The sequence below is a fragment of the Monodon monoceros genome, unplaced genomic scaffold (assembly GCF_005190385.1).
Source record: "Monodon monoceros isolate NGI ecotype Baffin Bay Population unplaced genomic scaffold, NGI_Narwhal_1 Super_Scaffold_9, whole genome shotgun sequence".
Classification (NCBI taxonomy): domain Eukaryota; kingdom Metazoa; phylum Chordata; class Mammalia; order Artiodactyla; family Monodontidae; genus Monodon; species Monodon monoceros.
In genome coordinates this window covers 20416843-20430191 of record NW_021703786.1, presented here as the reverse complement: position 1 = coordinate 20430191, position 13349 = coordinate 20416843, and the positions used below count along the sequence as shown (strand labels likewise).

The window sequence follows — 13349 nt, the reverse complement described above, 5'->3', positions numbered from 1 at the left end:
TGGGTCACCTGCCAGCTCCTGACAAGCCGCTTCATTCCCCCGGCCACGGTGCCCTCTTGTGTACATGCAGAACAATACCAAAGGATTCGAGGCGTTGAGAGCCTTAAACGAGGTGAAGCGTGGAAGTGCTTGGCACGTAGTAGGCGGTCAGCCAAGACTGGCTGAGGTCCCACTGGGTGTCTTTTCCTCCGGGTGCACGCCACCTTTGCTAAGGTTTCTGCAAGGACCAACCCGCCCCCTGGTGGCCAGAGCGGAGAACAGCATGCGGTGGGTGGGGAAGGAGATCGGGACCCAGACCCGGAGCTGGGAGAGTTGCGGGGGCGGAGCAGGGATGGGGCGAGTCCTTCAGCCAAGCGCTTCTGCTAACCCACCAGACAGCTCCTCTGGAATACATGGCTGGATGCCAGCACCCCTTCCCCGGCGCCCCTCCGTTTACTGAGCAGGCTCTCGGCGGCACACTCCGGGGCCTTTCCACATTCTCTGTCCTTGTGATGATGGGAATGTCTGTCTGGCCCTTGGAGGTGCATTCCTCGATCCTTGAGGTGGGGGACTGGCCTTTCTCTCTGAACCCCAGCACCTGGCATAGGGCCTGGCCCAGAGCCTTGCCGAATGTGTTGAAGAGGGACGAGGAGAGCCAGCCCCCTTACCATGAGCCGGGGCTCTGCAGGTCTGCCCAAGGGGCTCCACCCATGAGCCCAGGACCAAGACGGGAGAAAGAGGGAGAGGAGACACCACCACCCCACCCCACTCCCCGCATCCTGGTACCTCCTGAGAAGAGAAATCACCCCAGGAGCCAGGGTCACTGCCCCTTCTTTCTCTAGCTGTGGCAGCTGCTGTGGTGTGTTAGGAGTATGTGGACACAGGTGATAATGGGGGCAGCGCTTGTACAGGGAGGAACTGGGGTGTCTCCCAGACACCTGGGTTTTGGCAGAGAGGCTCTGCCCAGTCCCACTTCTGGCCCTAATTCACTGTGTGACCTCAACAAGTCACTTAGCATCTCTGGTCCTGTTTCCTCCCCTGTGTAATGGGTATAATACCACACTCCCTGTGACTGTGCTTTATTCGAGTGTCAGCTGTGGGCTTCCCTTGACACCCCATCCCTGACAAACTCCAGGGGTGGGCAGGTGGTTCCCTCCTGGGAAGGAAATCCCACCCTGCTCTCAGTTGTTCAAGATAGCATTTAGAGAAGCAGTTTCCTGACAGGTGAGCCTGCCTGTTTTCTCCTTGGAGGATGCAGGAGAAGCAGGTCCTACCTTTCCCCTCCATTCACTTCATGTAAATTGACTGAACACCTGCCAAGCACCAGGTGAGCCTTTGGATCTAAAGGTGACTGAGGCACAGCTCCAGCTCTGAGGGGTTCACTGTCTGGGATGGGAGATTGGGAGGAGGGGACTTCAGTGCTTGACACAGGCCACCTGTAATGGAGCTACACTCGGGGTGCATGGGCAGAGGTGGAGGTGCGGGAAGATGCGGCACCTTTGGGGCCTTACAGCTCGGGGTCAGGAATGGGGGCTTGGGGTCGGGAGTGGATGGTGTCTTGCCGAGCCGGGGCTCATGGGCTCTCGCCAGGAATTTGGACTTTATCCTGCAGCTGTTGGAAGGCTTTCAGCAGAGAAGGGAAGGGGACTGAGGAAAAACCCCTGTGGCTGGGCCTTGGAGAATGACGAGGACCTTCATGGTCTCCCAGGCACGCAGTGATAATGGGAGATTTGGGAGGTAGGCTTGGCGGGACCTGGTGGCTGATGGGTCGGGGGGTGGGGGTGGGGGGTGGGAAATCAGGAGGAGCTCCAGTCTCCCAGTCTGCACTCTGGGGCAGACAGTGGTGCTGTTCACAGCTGGGATAACTGGGGAGGAAGGGGTGGAGGAAAGACGCGGTGCCCACTTTGGCCCTGCCTGGTCCAGTAGGCAGTCGGATAGCTGGGGCTGCCGTCCAGGAGGAGACCTTCAGCCTGTGATGGAGGAGCCATGGGTGTGGAGAGAATGTGGGGAATGTTGGGGATAGGAGCACCTGAACAGCCTTGGGGCTATTGCATTTGGGTGACTGACAGAGGGAGGAGAGAGGATCATAAGGGGAAAGAACAGTCAGGGAACAAAGAGGAAAAGCAGGAGAGTGCTGACCCAGAAGCTGAGGGGAAGTGTCCAGAGAAAAGGGAAGTTAGATGAAGGCCGTCGAACATTTATCAGTAGTGGCCACCAGAAGGTCAGCGGTCACCTTATCAGAAGCTGGTCAAGGGGTCAAGGGGTTGCTGAAGGCAGAGAGCAAAGGGCCAGAGAAATGAAGGTGAGGACACAGATAGCATGTGGAAAACTCTCAAAAGCTTAGCGGGGAGGGCGACCCGTGCGGTCAGATGCAGGTGCAGATCTAGGGTGGAGACTCCCCCGAATCTCAGTGAAGGGGCAGGAAGAGGGGGAGGCTGAGGATGGTGAGGAGGTCGTTGAAGGGATGAGATCCCGGGAGAAAGGAGTGAGGGAGGGACCCAGAGCAGAGGGGAAGGGACCTACTTCCTCTGAGGAGGAGCAAGGATGTGTGCATGGAGGTGACATGGGGTCATTGGCAGGGTAGGAACAGTGTCCACTTGATGGGCCATTGGACAGGGGGAGATGGTGGCGAGGAGGGCAGGACAATTGGCAGAGGCAGGGACTGTCCCCGCCACAAGAGAGGAGCCTGTACCACGTGGGGCATTTCATAGCCTCGTCATTAACCACTCACTTGGCTGGGGAAGCACACAGTGAGCATCTAGCGTGTGCTGGCCACCGGGACACAAAGCATGGTAAGACATGACGGTCCCTGTCCCAAAGGGGCTAACGGTCCTGTGGGCTCTCAAACACTCATCCTCCCAGCAGCCCAGGAGGCAGGCATGGGTACTCCCCCACGTTTGTCCCGAGTGCAAACAGAGGTTCAAAGAGCTTTAGTGACTGGCCAAAGGTCACACGGCCAGGAGGTGGCTGCTTCCAGATCAGTTGCAGGCCTCCAGACCCCAAACCCCACCCTTACCAGGCTCAGTCTCAGCCAGGTGGCTTTCAGGCTTGGCCACTCTGTTCTCAGCAAGGACAGTACAAGCCCAAGGCAAACAAGGGTTCACTTTTGGGTATTTTTTGGTGGCACCGCGCGGCTCGCGGGATCTTAGTTCCCTGACCAGGGATTGAACCCAGGCCCCGGCAGTGGAAGTGCCGAGTCCTAACCCCTGGACCGCCAGGGGATTCCCAAGTGTTCACTTTTCTGTGTGCTCCGTATGTGCCCAGCCGTGGGCATGGGGGCACGGAGGAGGCAGGGATTCCAAACGCTCCCCTTGAGAATGAGATGCCCCAGAAGGGGGCAGAAGCACACCCTTCTGAGGCGGGCGGGAGGTGAGCCGGAGGACTGTATCCCCGCCAGCCATGCACACCCGCTGGGAGGCGCCCTGAGGGCCCAGGGAAGCCGGGTGAGGAAGGGGCCTCTGAGACTCCTCCACGGTGGCTGCTGCGGGGTCACCCCTGGGCGACGGGCCGTCCTGACTCTGGGATTTCAGGATGTGGTCACCATCGCTGCCCCAAGATGACTCAGAGGTGGGAAGGCCCAGGCCGGCCACCTGGACTGGAGCCCGCCCCTGCTGCCGGGGCATTGGCCCCAGGGAGGAAGGCGTTACAGCCCTGGCCTCTGCTGCTGCTTATGCAAACAGCCCAGGAGGCACCGCACCTGAGCGGGTTCTGGACTGGAAGGAACCCCAGGGCCCTCGTTGCTCCCTCCTCCTCTGCCAGGAACCCTGAGTGACCTTTCGCCTCCCAAGGAGTTGGGACCCTGGGGGGAGGAGGGACGTGCCACAGCGGTTTTCCCACGCTCTCCCCGACTCCCCTCCCGGCCTTTCCCTGTACCCTAGAACCCACCCGGTGACCCCTACTGCCAGGTGCCCCACTCTCCTCTCTGGATCCCAGCTCTGGCATGCACTCCCTGGGACAGACTCCAGGGGCAGCCCCAGGCAGCTGTGATGGAGATAAGGGAACTGGTCTTGGACTGACCCACCTGGATCCCCCTTTGGGACCAGCCAGGGGGCCTTCTAAAACGGGGGGCTGGTAAGAACAGGGGAGCCGAGGCCAAGCGAAGGACCTAATGAGTCCCCTTGTCCATACGCCCTCCTTCCAACACCTCAGCCCACCCCCACCCAGTAAGGGCAGCTGCCCTGGGGTGGCCCAGCTGCTTTCTTGACACCTGGCCTGAACTTACCCTCCCCATGACTCACCTGCAGCCCCAGGCTGGCCCGGGAGCCCCACTGCCCAGCCTATGACCTGGTTTGTGAAAGAGCAGGTTCTTGGGGAGCTCCCTCCCATCCTCACCCCACATTCCTGCCCACTGAGAGCCCCCCCTGCCCACTGCCCCCAAGGCAGAAAGGAGCAACCTCCCACCCTGCAGACTGTTGTCACTGGGTGATTCCCCCGCTCCCTCAGCCTGGGCCTCATTTCATCCGGTTCCCTTCAGCCCCCAGGCCTCCTGAGACAACCCTGCGGCAAGCCCACCTGCCTCCCCACTTCCTTCCTGGGCTCCGGCAGCTGGCCTCACTCTGTATCTATTTTCTCTGCCCTTCCTGGAGCTGTCGGTCCAACAGTGGGAGGGGTCGGGCAGTTGGTACTGAATGCCAGCCCCGATGGCCAGTCAGTGCCAGGTCCTGGGCATGGGAGAGTCCATGATCATGACCGGAGGTAGCTGATGACCAGAACACGGTCAAGGTTCCACGGTAGAGTGTTGGGGAGATTTGGAGCTGGATCTAAGTGGATCAGCGAGGGGATAGTTGATGTTGGTTGGCGTTGAGGGAAAGGGGGCTCCCAGCGCTGGGTCCCGCGAAGGGGTGCTTGCTAAAATTCGGAGACTGTTTCCAAATTGAGGAAGGATTGTGGTGTTGAGGGGATTTCCAGAGCTACTGCCTAGGCAAGGTGAGGCCTGCAGGACCCTTTGTCCAGCCCAGGCTCTGGGCTCCATGGTGCCGCCCTGCATCCTCTCCTTGCCCTGCCTGCAGGTCCACCGTGAGCATGAAGGTGAGTGGGCCAGGACTCCATGTCTAGGCTTCATGTCTGTCCTGGAGGCTGGGCCCACTTGGGCCCGAGAGAGGAAGCCCAGAAGAGGCCTGCCTCCAGACCCTGCCAGCCATCTTCACTCCTCATTATACACTGGAGTGCTCCTCGCCTTGTCTGAACTTGTAAATTACTGTTTCCCTATAAACATAGTTTAACCCCATTGCAAATATTTGGATAAAGGGGCGGAGGGGGAACTTCAATCTAATGATTTAGGGTTTGGGTCTCTCTCCATGCGTTCTGCTTTCCTAGGCTTACATGTTGGGGAGTTTTACAGGTATCCCAGCGTGCTGACAATTATGCTGTACTTTTTCACTTCCACGTTCCTTGATTCAGTAAATGGCAGGTGATGTTACCAGGCTCTGGGAGACAATGAAAAATCAGAGGTGGTCCCTGCCCTCAGGTAGCTTACTGTCCAGGGGGAGAGATTGACAAGTAAATGACAGTTACAGTATTTTGTGGCGAATGCCACTGCACGGTGCTGTGGGGGGCACATCCGAGAAGCCCCCCTCCCGGGATCTCTCAGGCGAAAGGGAAATCTACAATCCTCCTGTCCAGGGAGGGGATGTCAGAGGTGAATCCTAACGGTTTCTACAGTTCAGCCTCCTGCAAAACCTTCTGGACCTGGTGCTTTTGCAGTGACAGATTTTTTTTTTCTTCTTCTCATCAATGGTAATTAGTCTTTTCAAGTTTTCCACTGGTTCTCTAGTTAATTTTGGCCTTTTCATATTTTACCAGGGAAGTATTCCTTTTTAAGTTTTCAAAGATTTTCATAGACCTACAAAAACTGTATATATTTTCTGTTTAAGGGATGTAAGGGTCCATATGTATCAAATCAAGTTTATTGATTATATTATTCAGATACATTTCCTTTGTATGCTTCTTTTTTTGTCTTTTGTTCTGATTCTGATAGAGGTTTATTAAATCTCCCACTCAAATTCTCTCTGTAAATTTATTCTTGTACTTTTTAAAAAAAATTTATTTATTTTTGGCTGTGTTGGGTCTTTGTTGTTGCGCGTGGGCTTTCTCTAGTTGCGGTGAGCGGGGGCTACTCTTCGCTGCGGTGCACAGGTTTCTCATTGTGGTGGCTTCTCTTGTTGTGGAGCACGGGCTCTAGGCTCGCGGGCTCAGTAGTTGTGGCGCACGGGCTGAGTTGCTCCGTGGCACGTGGGATCTTCCCGGACCAGGGCTCGAACCCGTGTCCCCTGCATTGGCAGGCGGATTCCTAACCACTTCACCACCAGGGAAGCCCTCTTCTTGTACTTTTAATAGTTGTTGCTTTTTCTGTTTAACTATAATGCTATTGGGAGCATACAGCTTTTGACCGTCCTGTCATCACAAATCGTGCCTTTGGATCATTCTGCCATGTCCCTTTTTATCCTGCTTAGTGCTTAAACCTGAAATTCCACCTTTCTGTTATTAATATGGCCATGCTTCCTTTTTATTTCATTTTATTTTATTTTTTGCACTTGCTGGTCTCTCAGTATCCTTTTATTTTCAACCATTATCATTTTTTTTTAAAGTGTATTTCTTGTACATATCATATCACTGTTTTTTTAAAACCCAAGCTGTCTCTTAATGGGATAATTCAATCTGTTCACATTTCATTTAACAATTGATACACTGTCCTTGATTTTATTACTAATGGTTTATTTTATTTTATTTTGTTATTTATTTATTTATTTGGCTGTGCCAGGTCTTAGTTGCGGCACGCGGGGATCTTCGTTGCCGCGTGGTGTCTTTAGTTGTTGCGGCATGCAGGATCTAGTTCCCTGACCGGGGATCAAACCCGGACCCCCTGCATTGGCAGCGTGGAGTCTTAACCACTGGACCATCAGGGAAGTCCCACTAATGGTTTATTTTACATTTATTGGTTTACCTTGTGGTTTTCTTTTCCCCTTCAGTCAGGTTGCTCTTGATTCCCTTTTTCTCTCCCTGTTAATCTGTTGTCCTGCTGCACTTTGCTCGTCATTAGTGGCTCCTGCTTTTCCCTGGGGTTCCTAATCCAGTGTGTGTGATGAGGACTCTTTTTCTCAGCAACCCATCTGGAGCTCTCAGAGCACCGTCAGTATGTAGACTTGGGTCTTTTTCCAGCTTAGGGAAATCTTTTTGTTACATGATTATTGTTTCTTTTACTTTTTCTTTCCTTTGCATGTTAGCTCTCCTGGCTGGATCCCACCAGTTTCTTATCTTTTCCCTCTTTACTTCCATCTCTATGTGCTTTTGCTCTGAGGTTTGAGGTATTTTTCTGCTTGGTCTCCCAGGCCACACATTTGAATCTCAAGAGTGACTCTCTTCTCCTTCAATTAGTAGTACAACAATATATTTTAAGTTCTAAAATAGTCCTTTTTTTCCTTCTTTTGTGCCTTACTTGAATCTCCTTAAGAGTTTTTATTTTTTGTTCATGTTGTAATTATATTTTCCAGCCCTCTATCTTTCGAATAGCCTCAAGGTGTTTTTTGTTTTTGTTTTCTTAAACCAGGTAGTATACTTACATGGCTTAAAAAAAATCAAAGCAATATTAAAAAGTATATAGCAGGGCTTCCCTGGTGGCGCAGTGGTTGAGAGTCCGCCTGCCGATGCAGGGGACATGGGTTTGTGTCCTGGTCTGGGAAGATCCCACATGCTGCGGAGCGGCTGGGCCTGTGAGCCATGGCCGCTGAGCCTGCGCGTCTGGTGCATGTGCTCCGCAATGGGAGAGGCCACAGCAGTGAGAGGCCCGCGTACCGCAAAAAAAAAAAAGAAAAGTATATAGCAATAATTCTCACACCGTTGCTTCCATGCCCTGTTCTCCATTGGCTCAAAAGTCACCACTTTTATTAATTCTTTTTCTATTCTTCCAGAGTTTCTTTATACAAACACAAACTGGTATCAATATATAATTGATTGTTTTCTGTCTCTCTTACACAAAGATAGTATGTAGGACACAGGGTCCTACATCTTGTTATTTTTTGCCCTTTTGATTTAACAGTGTATCTTGGAGATTGTACACAGAAAGTATCCTTCCTTATAGCTACATGTTTTCCCATTGTAGGGATGTATCATAATTCATTTAACCAGTCCACTGTTGATGGACACTTGGATTGTGTCCTATCTTTTGCTATTACAAACAACACTATAATAAATAATCTTTTACACCTGTACAGGTAAATCGAGGATAAGTCCCAGAAGAACAGTTGCTGGGTTGAAGGGTAAACAGTAGGTATTTGTTAGATGTTGCCAAATTGCTGTGGGTGGGGCTTATACCAATTTGCTCTCCCACCAATGCAAATGAGCACGACTATTTCTCCACAGCCTTGCCGACTGAGTGTCATCAAAATTTTGGTTTCTGCCAATCTGACAGGAAAATGTATTATCTTAAGGTAGCTTGAATTTGCATCCTCTTTCCAGTGAGAATGAGCATCTTTTTACATATTTGAGGACTGTTTGCTTCTCTTTCTCTGTGAATGGCCTGTTCCTATCCTTTGCCCATTTATCTGTTGAATTATTGGTCTTTTTCTTTGTTGATTTCCAGGAGGTCTTTCTGTAGGGAAAATCACCCTTTGTCTATTACATGAGTTGTAATCCCTTGTCAAAGTTTGTCTTTTGACTTTGCTAACGATAATTTTTGGCCACACAAGTTTTCCTAAAATACATTTATGTAGTCAAATGTATAACTCACTTATTTTATGGCATTTATATTTAGAGTCTTTGTTACTAAGGCTTCCCCCCACCCTTTGGCTGCACTACGCGGCATGTGGGATCTTAGTTCCCCAACAGGGATCGAACCCGCACCCCCTGCATTGGAAGTGCAGAGTCTTAACCACTGGACCTCCAGGGAAGTCCCACAAAGGCTTTTTTTTAAAGAGAATTTTGCTTATATTTTCCTCTCTGAGTATTGTTGTTATGGCTTCACTTTTTTTTTTGCGGTACGCGGGCCTCTCACTGTTGTGGCCTCTCCCGTTGCGGAGCACATGCACCGGACGCGCAGGCTCAGCGGCCATGGTTCACGGGCACAGCCGCTCCGCGGCGTGTGGGATCTTCCCGGACCGGGGCACGAACCCGCGTCCCCTGCATCGGCAGGCAGACTCTCAACCACTGCACCACCAGGGAAGCCCTGTGGCTTCACTTTTAACATCTGAATCTTTGATCCTTTCGGGGTATGCCTGAGTGGACAGAGTGAGATGTCGACTCACCTTTAATTACCTTTTCTTTCCAGATGGTCATCCAGTTGTCCCATCCCCCTTTACTGACAAGTTCTTCTTCCTGCCATGATTTGTGATGGCGTCTTTAGCGTGTCCTGCGTCCCAGTCGTACTGGGGTCTGATAGCAGTGGCCAGTTTGGTGGCTCTGTTTGTTCCACCTCTCTCCAGCCCCTGGGCCATCAGAGGAGTGGAGTTTATTATGAGTCTTTGCTCATCAGGGCTGGGGGCGAGCTTGGTGGGGGGTCTCTAGAGCAGCGGTGGTCTCTGCCAGTGTGAATTCTCCCTGCCTCCTCGGCAGGCCCAGCCTTAAGGACAGAGGGTGTTTAGCCCACCTGCTTGGCTCCCCATCAGCTCCTGGGGGCAAGGGGTCTGGACAAGGCTCCCCCTGCCTTCACCCTAGGTGAAGTCCCGTGGCAGGGGCAGTCTACAACAGGGTCTCCCGGGTCCCAGCCTCTGTCTCAGGACCTCTCACCTGTGCCAGCCAGGTCCTGCCCACTCACCTGCACCAGCTCCCACTTAATTTGGGCAGTAGAGGGTAGCAGCTGGGAGAAGAAGAGAAGCAGGGCATGTTTAAGCTGCTATATTTCAGAGTCCCTGGCCCCAGAACTGTATCTTAAAGGGAGAGAAATTCCTTTGTCTATGACAGATTGGGAATAGGGGAGAGCTGGAAGGGCTGGTCTGTTTGCAGATAAGAAATAACGAATACCTTCTGAAGTAGTAACACTGAGGATGAAGAATAGAAAAAAAAAAAGTTTGAGGGTTTTTTTCTTTCTATTATGAAATTTTTCAAACATACAAAAAAGAATACTGAAGTGAATATAATTATACTTATTAGCTAGATTCAACAGTTACTGTTTTCCATGTTCTATCTTTTTTGCCAAGAATAAAATTATAAAAGTTACAAATGCCAGAGTTCATTATATTTCACCCTTGAAAGCTTCAGCATGCACCTCTTAAAAATGATCAAAAATGATCTTTTTCTCTATCACCATGATACCATTATTATATCTAACAAAATTAACATTAATGCTTTAATATCCTCTAAGATCCAAGCCATAGTCAAATTCCCCCATTATCCTAAGACAAGTCTCTCACAGCCGGTTCAAACCAGGATCCAATCCTATGCATTCACTGCATTTGGTTGTCTCTTAAATCTCCCTTGACAACCCCCTTCCTTTCCTTCTGCCCCGACACGGACTTGTTAAAGATACCAGACCAGTTGTCCTGTAGAATGTCTGTTTTAGATCTGAATGTTGGCTTCCTTGTGGTGATGTTCCCATGCTCCTCTAACCCTGGTGTTACCTGGGGACTGGTAATTCTGAAAGGTTTCCACAGGCTGGATCGCCAGGGCTCCGAGGCAGGTGATACAAGGAATCAAGGATGATTCTAGGTTACTGCTTGAGCAACAGAGGTGATGCTGAGATGGGGAGGAGAATGAAGATGAACTCGGTTTGTGCATCTTTTCAGTGTACCAAGGCCATCCTGGGGCGGGGGGAGGGGTGCAGTTGGATTTCTCAACCTGGAGATACAGTTGCAAGTTGTTAACTAGTAAAACTGGTCGAGCTTTCCCAGGACAGTAGAGTGAGAAGCAGAGATGAGACACCAAGCACCCAGGAGGTGGACAGAGGAAGGAGACAGACCAAGAGGCCACGGCCTGGGGCAGTCCAGGAGGGGGAGAATTATAAGGACTAAGGACCAGAGAGGAGTCAGGACAGACCAGGACCAAATTAGTCATTGAGGAGGTTGTGGGAGACCCGAGCAGGGGGCTGGGTATCTGGGCGAGATGGTGGGTGAACGCACTCCTTCAGGAAGTTGGCTCTGAAAAGGAGGAGGGGAGGGCTGGGTCCAGGGACACACTTTTTTTCTTTCCAAGATGGAGAGACCTTGAGTTTGTTGAAATGCCAAAGGGACAAAGGCTGGAGAAGGGGCTGGAGATTAGAGGTGAGGCAGCTTCTGAGCAAATGAGAGTCAGTCGGGTTCCCGGGCCCGTTGGGGAGGTCGGCTTGGACAGGAGGACCCTGCACCCCCATCAGGGCAGGGAGAAGGAAAGGTGAGCGCAGGGACAGATTCGCTTGAGGGGGTGGCAGAAGATGACCACCCGGTCACATTTTCCCACCTCCTGAGGCTGGCTCATAATCACAGCATTTGCTGCCCAGCGGGGTCCTTGACACACCATTTCTGATTCCTCCTGGCCCAGCAGCAGGAGACCTCCTGGGTGTCTGCCAGCCTTCCTCAGAGCACAGGGGGTGGTAAGTGGCGAAGGGGCTCCACCCCAGGCCTCACCCCGCCAAGTAACCTGGAGATACAGTTGCAAGTTTTTAAGCTAATAAAGATGGTTGAGCTTTCCTAGCACAGTAGGGTGAGAAGCAGAGATGAGACACCAAGCACCCGGGAGATGGGCACCAAGAGTCTGGGAACAGAGTCCAGAACCAAGGGCACCCAACTGAAACCCAAAACCAGAAAAGCAGAAGTGCAACCCTGCTTTCTTCCCCATGTCCCCATGTGGGTGTGGGAACTCAGGTTCCTGCTTGGCTCTTTTGTACCAGCCAACCCTTTGAGCAGGGGAGAGAATGACAGCCCATTCTATGGATAAAGAAACTGAGGTCCAGAGATTCCAGGGGTTGCCCAGAGAGATACTAAGACAGAGTCTACACAAGAAGCTAGGTCTCTGGACTCTGGCTCCATTCTTTTTTCCCTTTAATTGAATGGAGCTTCTGCCCCAAACCCAGGAGAAGAACCTCACCCCAGGTCCTTGTGTTTGGAATCTCACACTAAGTGCCTCTCAGGGGGCGGGGCCAGGCATGGCTCCCCACTGCACGGTGGTAGGGGTGGATACAGAGTGAGGCCTGGACTCTGTGCTGGAGAAGGTGTGCTCAGAGGAGGGACAGACGCCAGAACAGGGGCGGTTCTGTACACGGCTAAGGCCCTGGGGACAAAGATCACGACTCATTTCCCCCTCCACCCCAGCCCGGGTGGCACAGAGCAGGCTCAGAGGCAGCCGAGGAGTTCCTGTCCGCCCTGCCCCGGCCCCCCTTAGCCAGCCCCTAGACTCAGTCGCTGGTCTGTGGGCATTTCTTTTGCCTCTGGTCCCAGACAGCTGATAGGATTTTCTGGTTGCACCTGCTCCTGGCCCGATACTTCTGTGAGAGTTTTGGAGAGATGGGCGATATGCAGCTGGCTTGTTGTGTCCCCTTCCCCCCGCACGTGCCTCTCCAGGCGTGAGGGTGTGGTGAGAGAGGAGGACCCTGCTGGGGAGCCGCTGTGGTCAACACCTCCTCTCCCCGGGGGAGGGGAAGCCCAGGCAGGAGGCCTGAGGAGCCAGCCTCGGTGATCAGGACAGGCCAGAGCTGCGTGGGTTTTGCTCGGTCCCTGAAGTGTGGAGCCAGAGCCCAGAGGGAGACCCCAGGCGTGGGAGCCAGGCCTCTTAGAGGGGAGGAGCTGTGGCCGGGGTGCTGGCTGCCTTTTCTGTGGTCCCAGCCATCCCCCCACTGTCACTCCTGGTCCCTGCCACAGGGAGACCCTGCTCCCCAATTCCTCCTGCGGGGCAGTGCTGAGGGCCTAGGTTCCCGCGCCTGTCCTCCTGTCTTCCCTCCCCATCCCAGCTCCTCCCTGGTGGCTCAGCTGCTCTGGGATTTGCAGAGCTTCTTCCCTTCTCTGGGGCTTGGCTTCTTCTCTCTTGGTGGCTCTGTGTGTGTGTGTGTGTGTGTGTGTGTGTGTGTTCCCTGGCCCTCAGGGTAGGGGCAAGGTGATGTGCCATATATGTGACAAGTGAGGACTCCAGGCTTCTCTGGGGGATTAGTCTTGCCCCTGGGCTGATGTCTTCTGAGTTGGGGCCCAGGGGATGGTAGTGAAGTGATACTAGAGCCCTGACGACAGAGTAGGGCATAGGCCTCAGACTTGCTCTGAATAGGGTCTCCCCAAGTGTTCCACACCCCAGATCTACACCATGCCTGGCTCGACTTGGGTGTCCCTGTCCTGAGCCCACAGTGGGTGCAGGGGAGGAGAGCCTGGGGGATGTGGGCCGGGAAGGAAGGAGAGCCAGGGCTGTGGGGTGAGGGATTGCTGAAATGGGAGATGAGGGCCCTGGGATGCAGGTGGGAGGGTGAGGGTCACAGCGTCCTG

The 13349-nt window shown here is 52.9% G+C and overlaps 1 protein-coding gene across 9 annotated transcripts in view; it reads left to right on the top strand.

The window, feature by feature from the left end:
- Positions 1–13349, top strand: part of ARHGAP27 (Rho GTPase activating protein 27) — a 32687-nt gene that overhangs the window by 4379 nt on the left and 14959 nt on the right. Inside the window, exon 1 of one of the 9 annotated variants that reach the window (XM_029212064.1) lies at positions 3646–5007. The exons of 6 other annotated variants lie outside the window; for them this stretch is intronic. In XM_029212064.1, coding sequence (XP_029067897.1) covers positions 5002–5007 — 6 coding nt within the window. In that variant the 5' untranslated portion in view covers positions 3646–5001. Of the gene's footprint in view, positions 1–3645; positions 5008–5039; positions 5716–13349 lie in introns of those variants that run through there. 2 more of the 9 variants (XM_029212066.1, XM_029212065.1) reach the window with 2 other exon arrangements.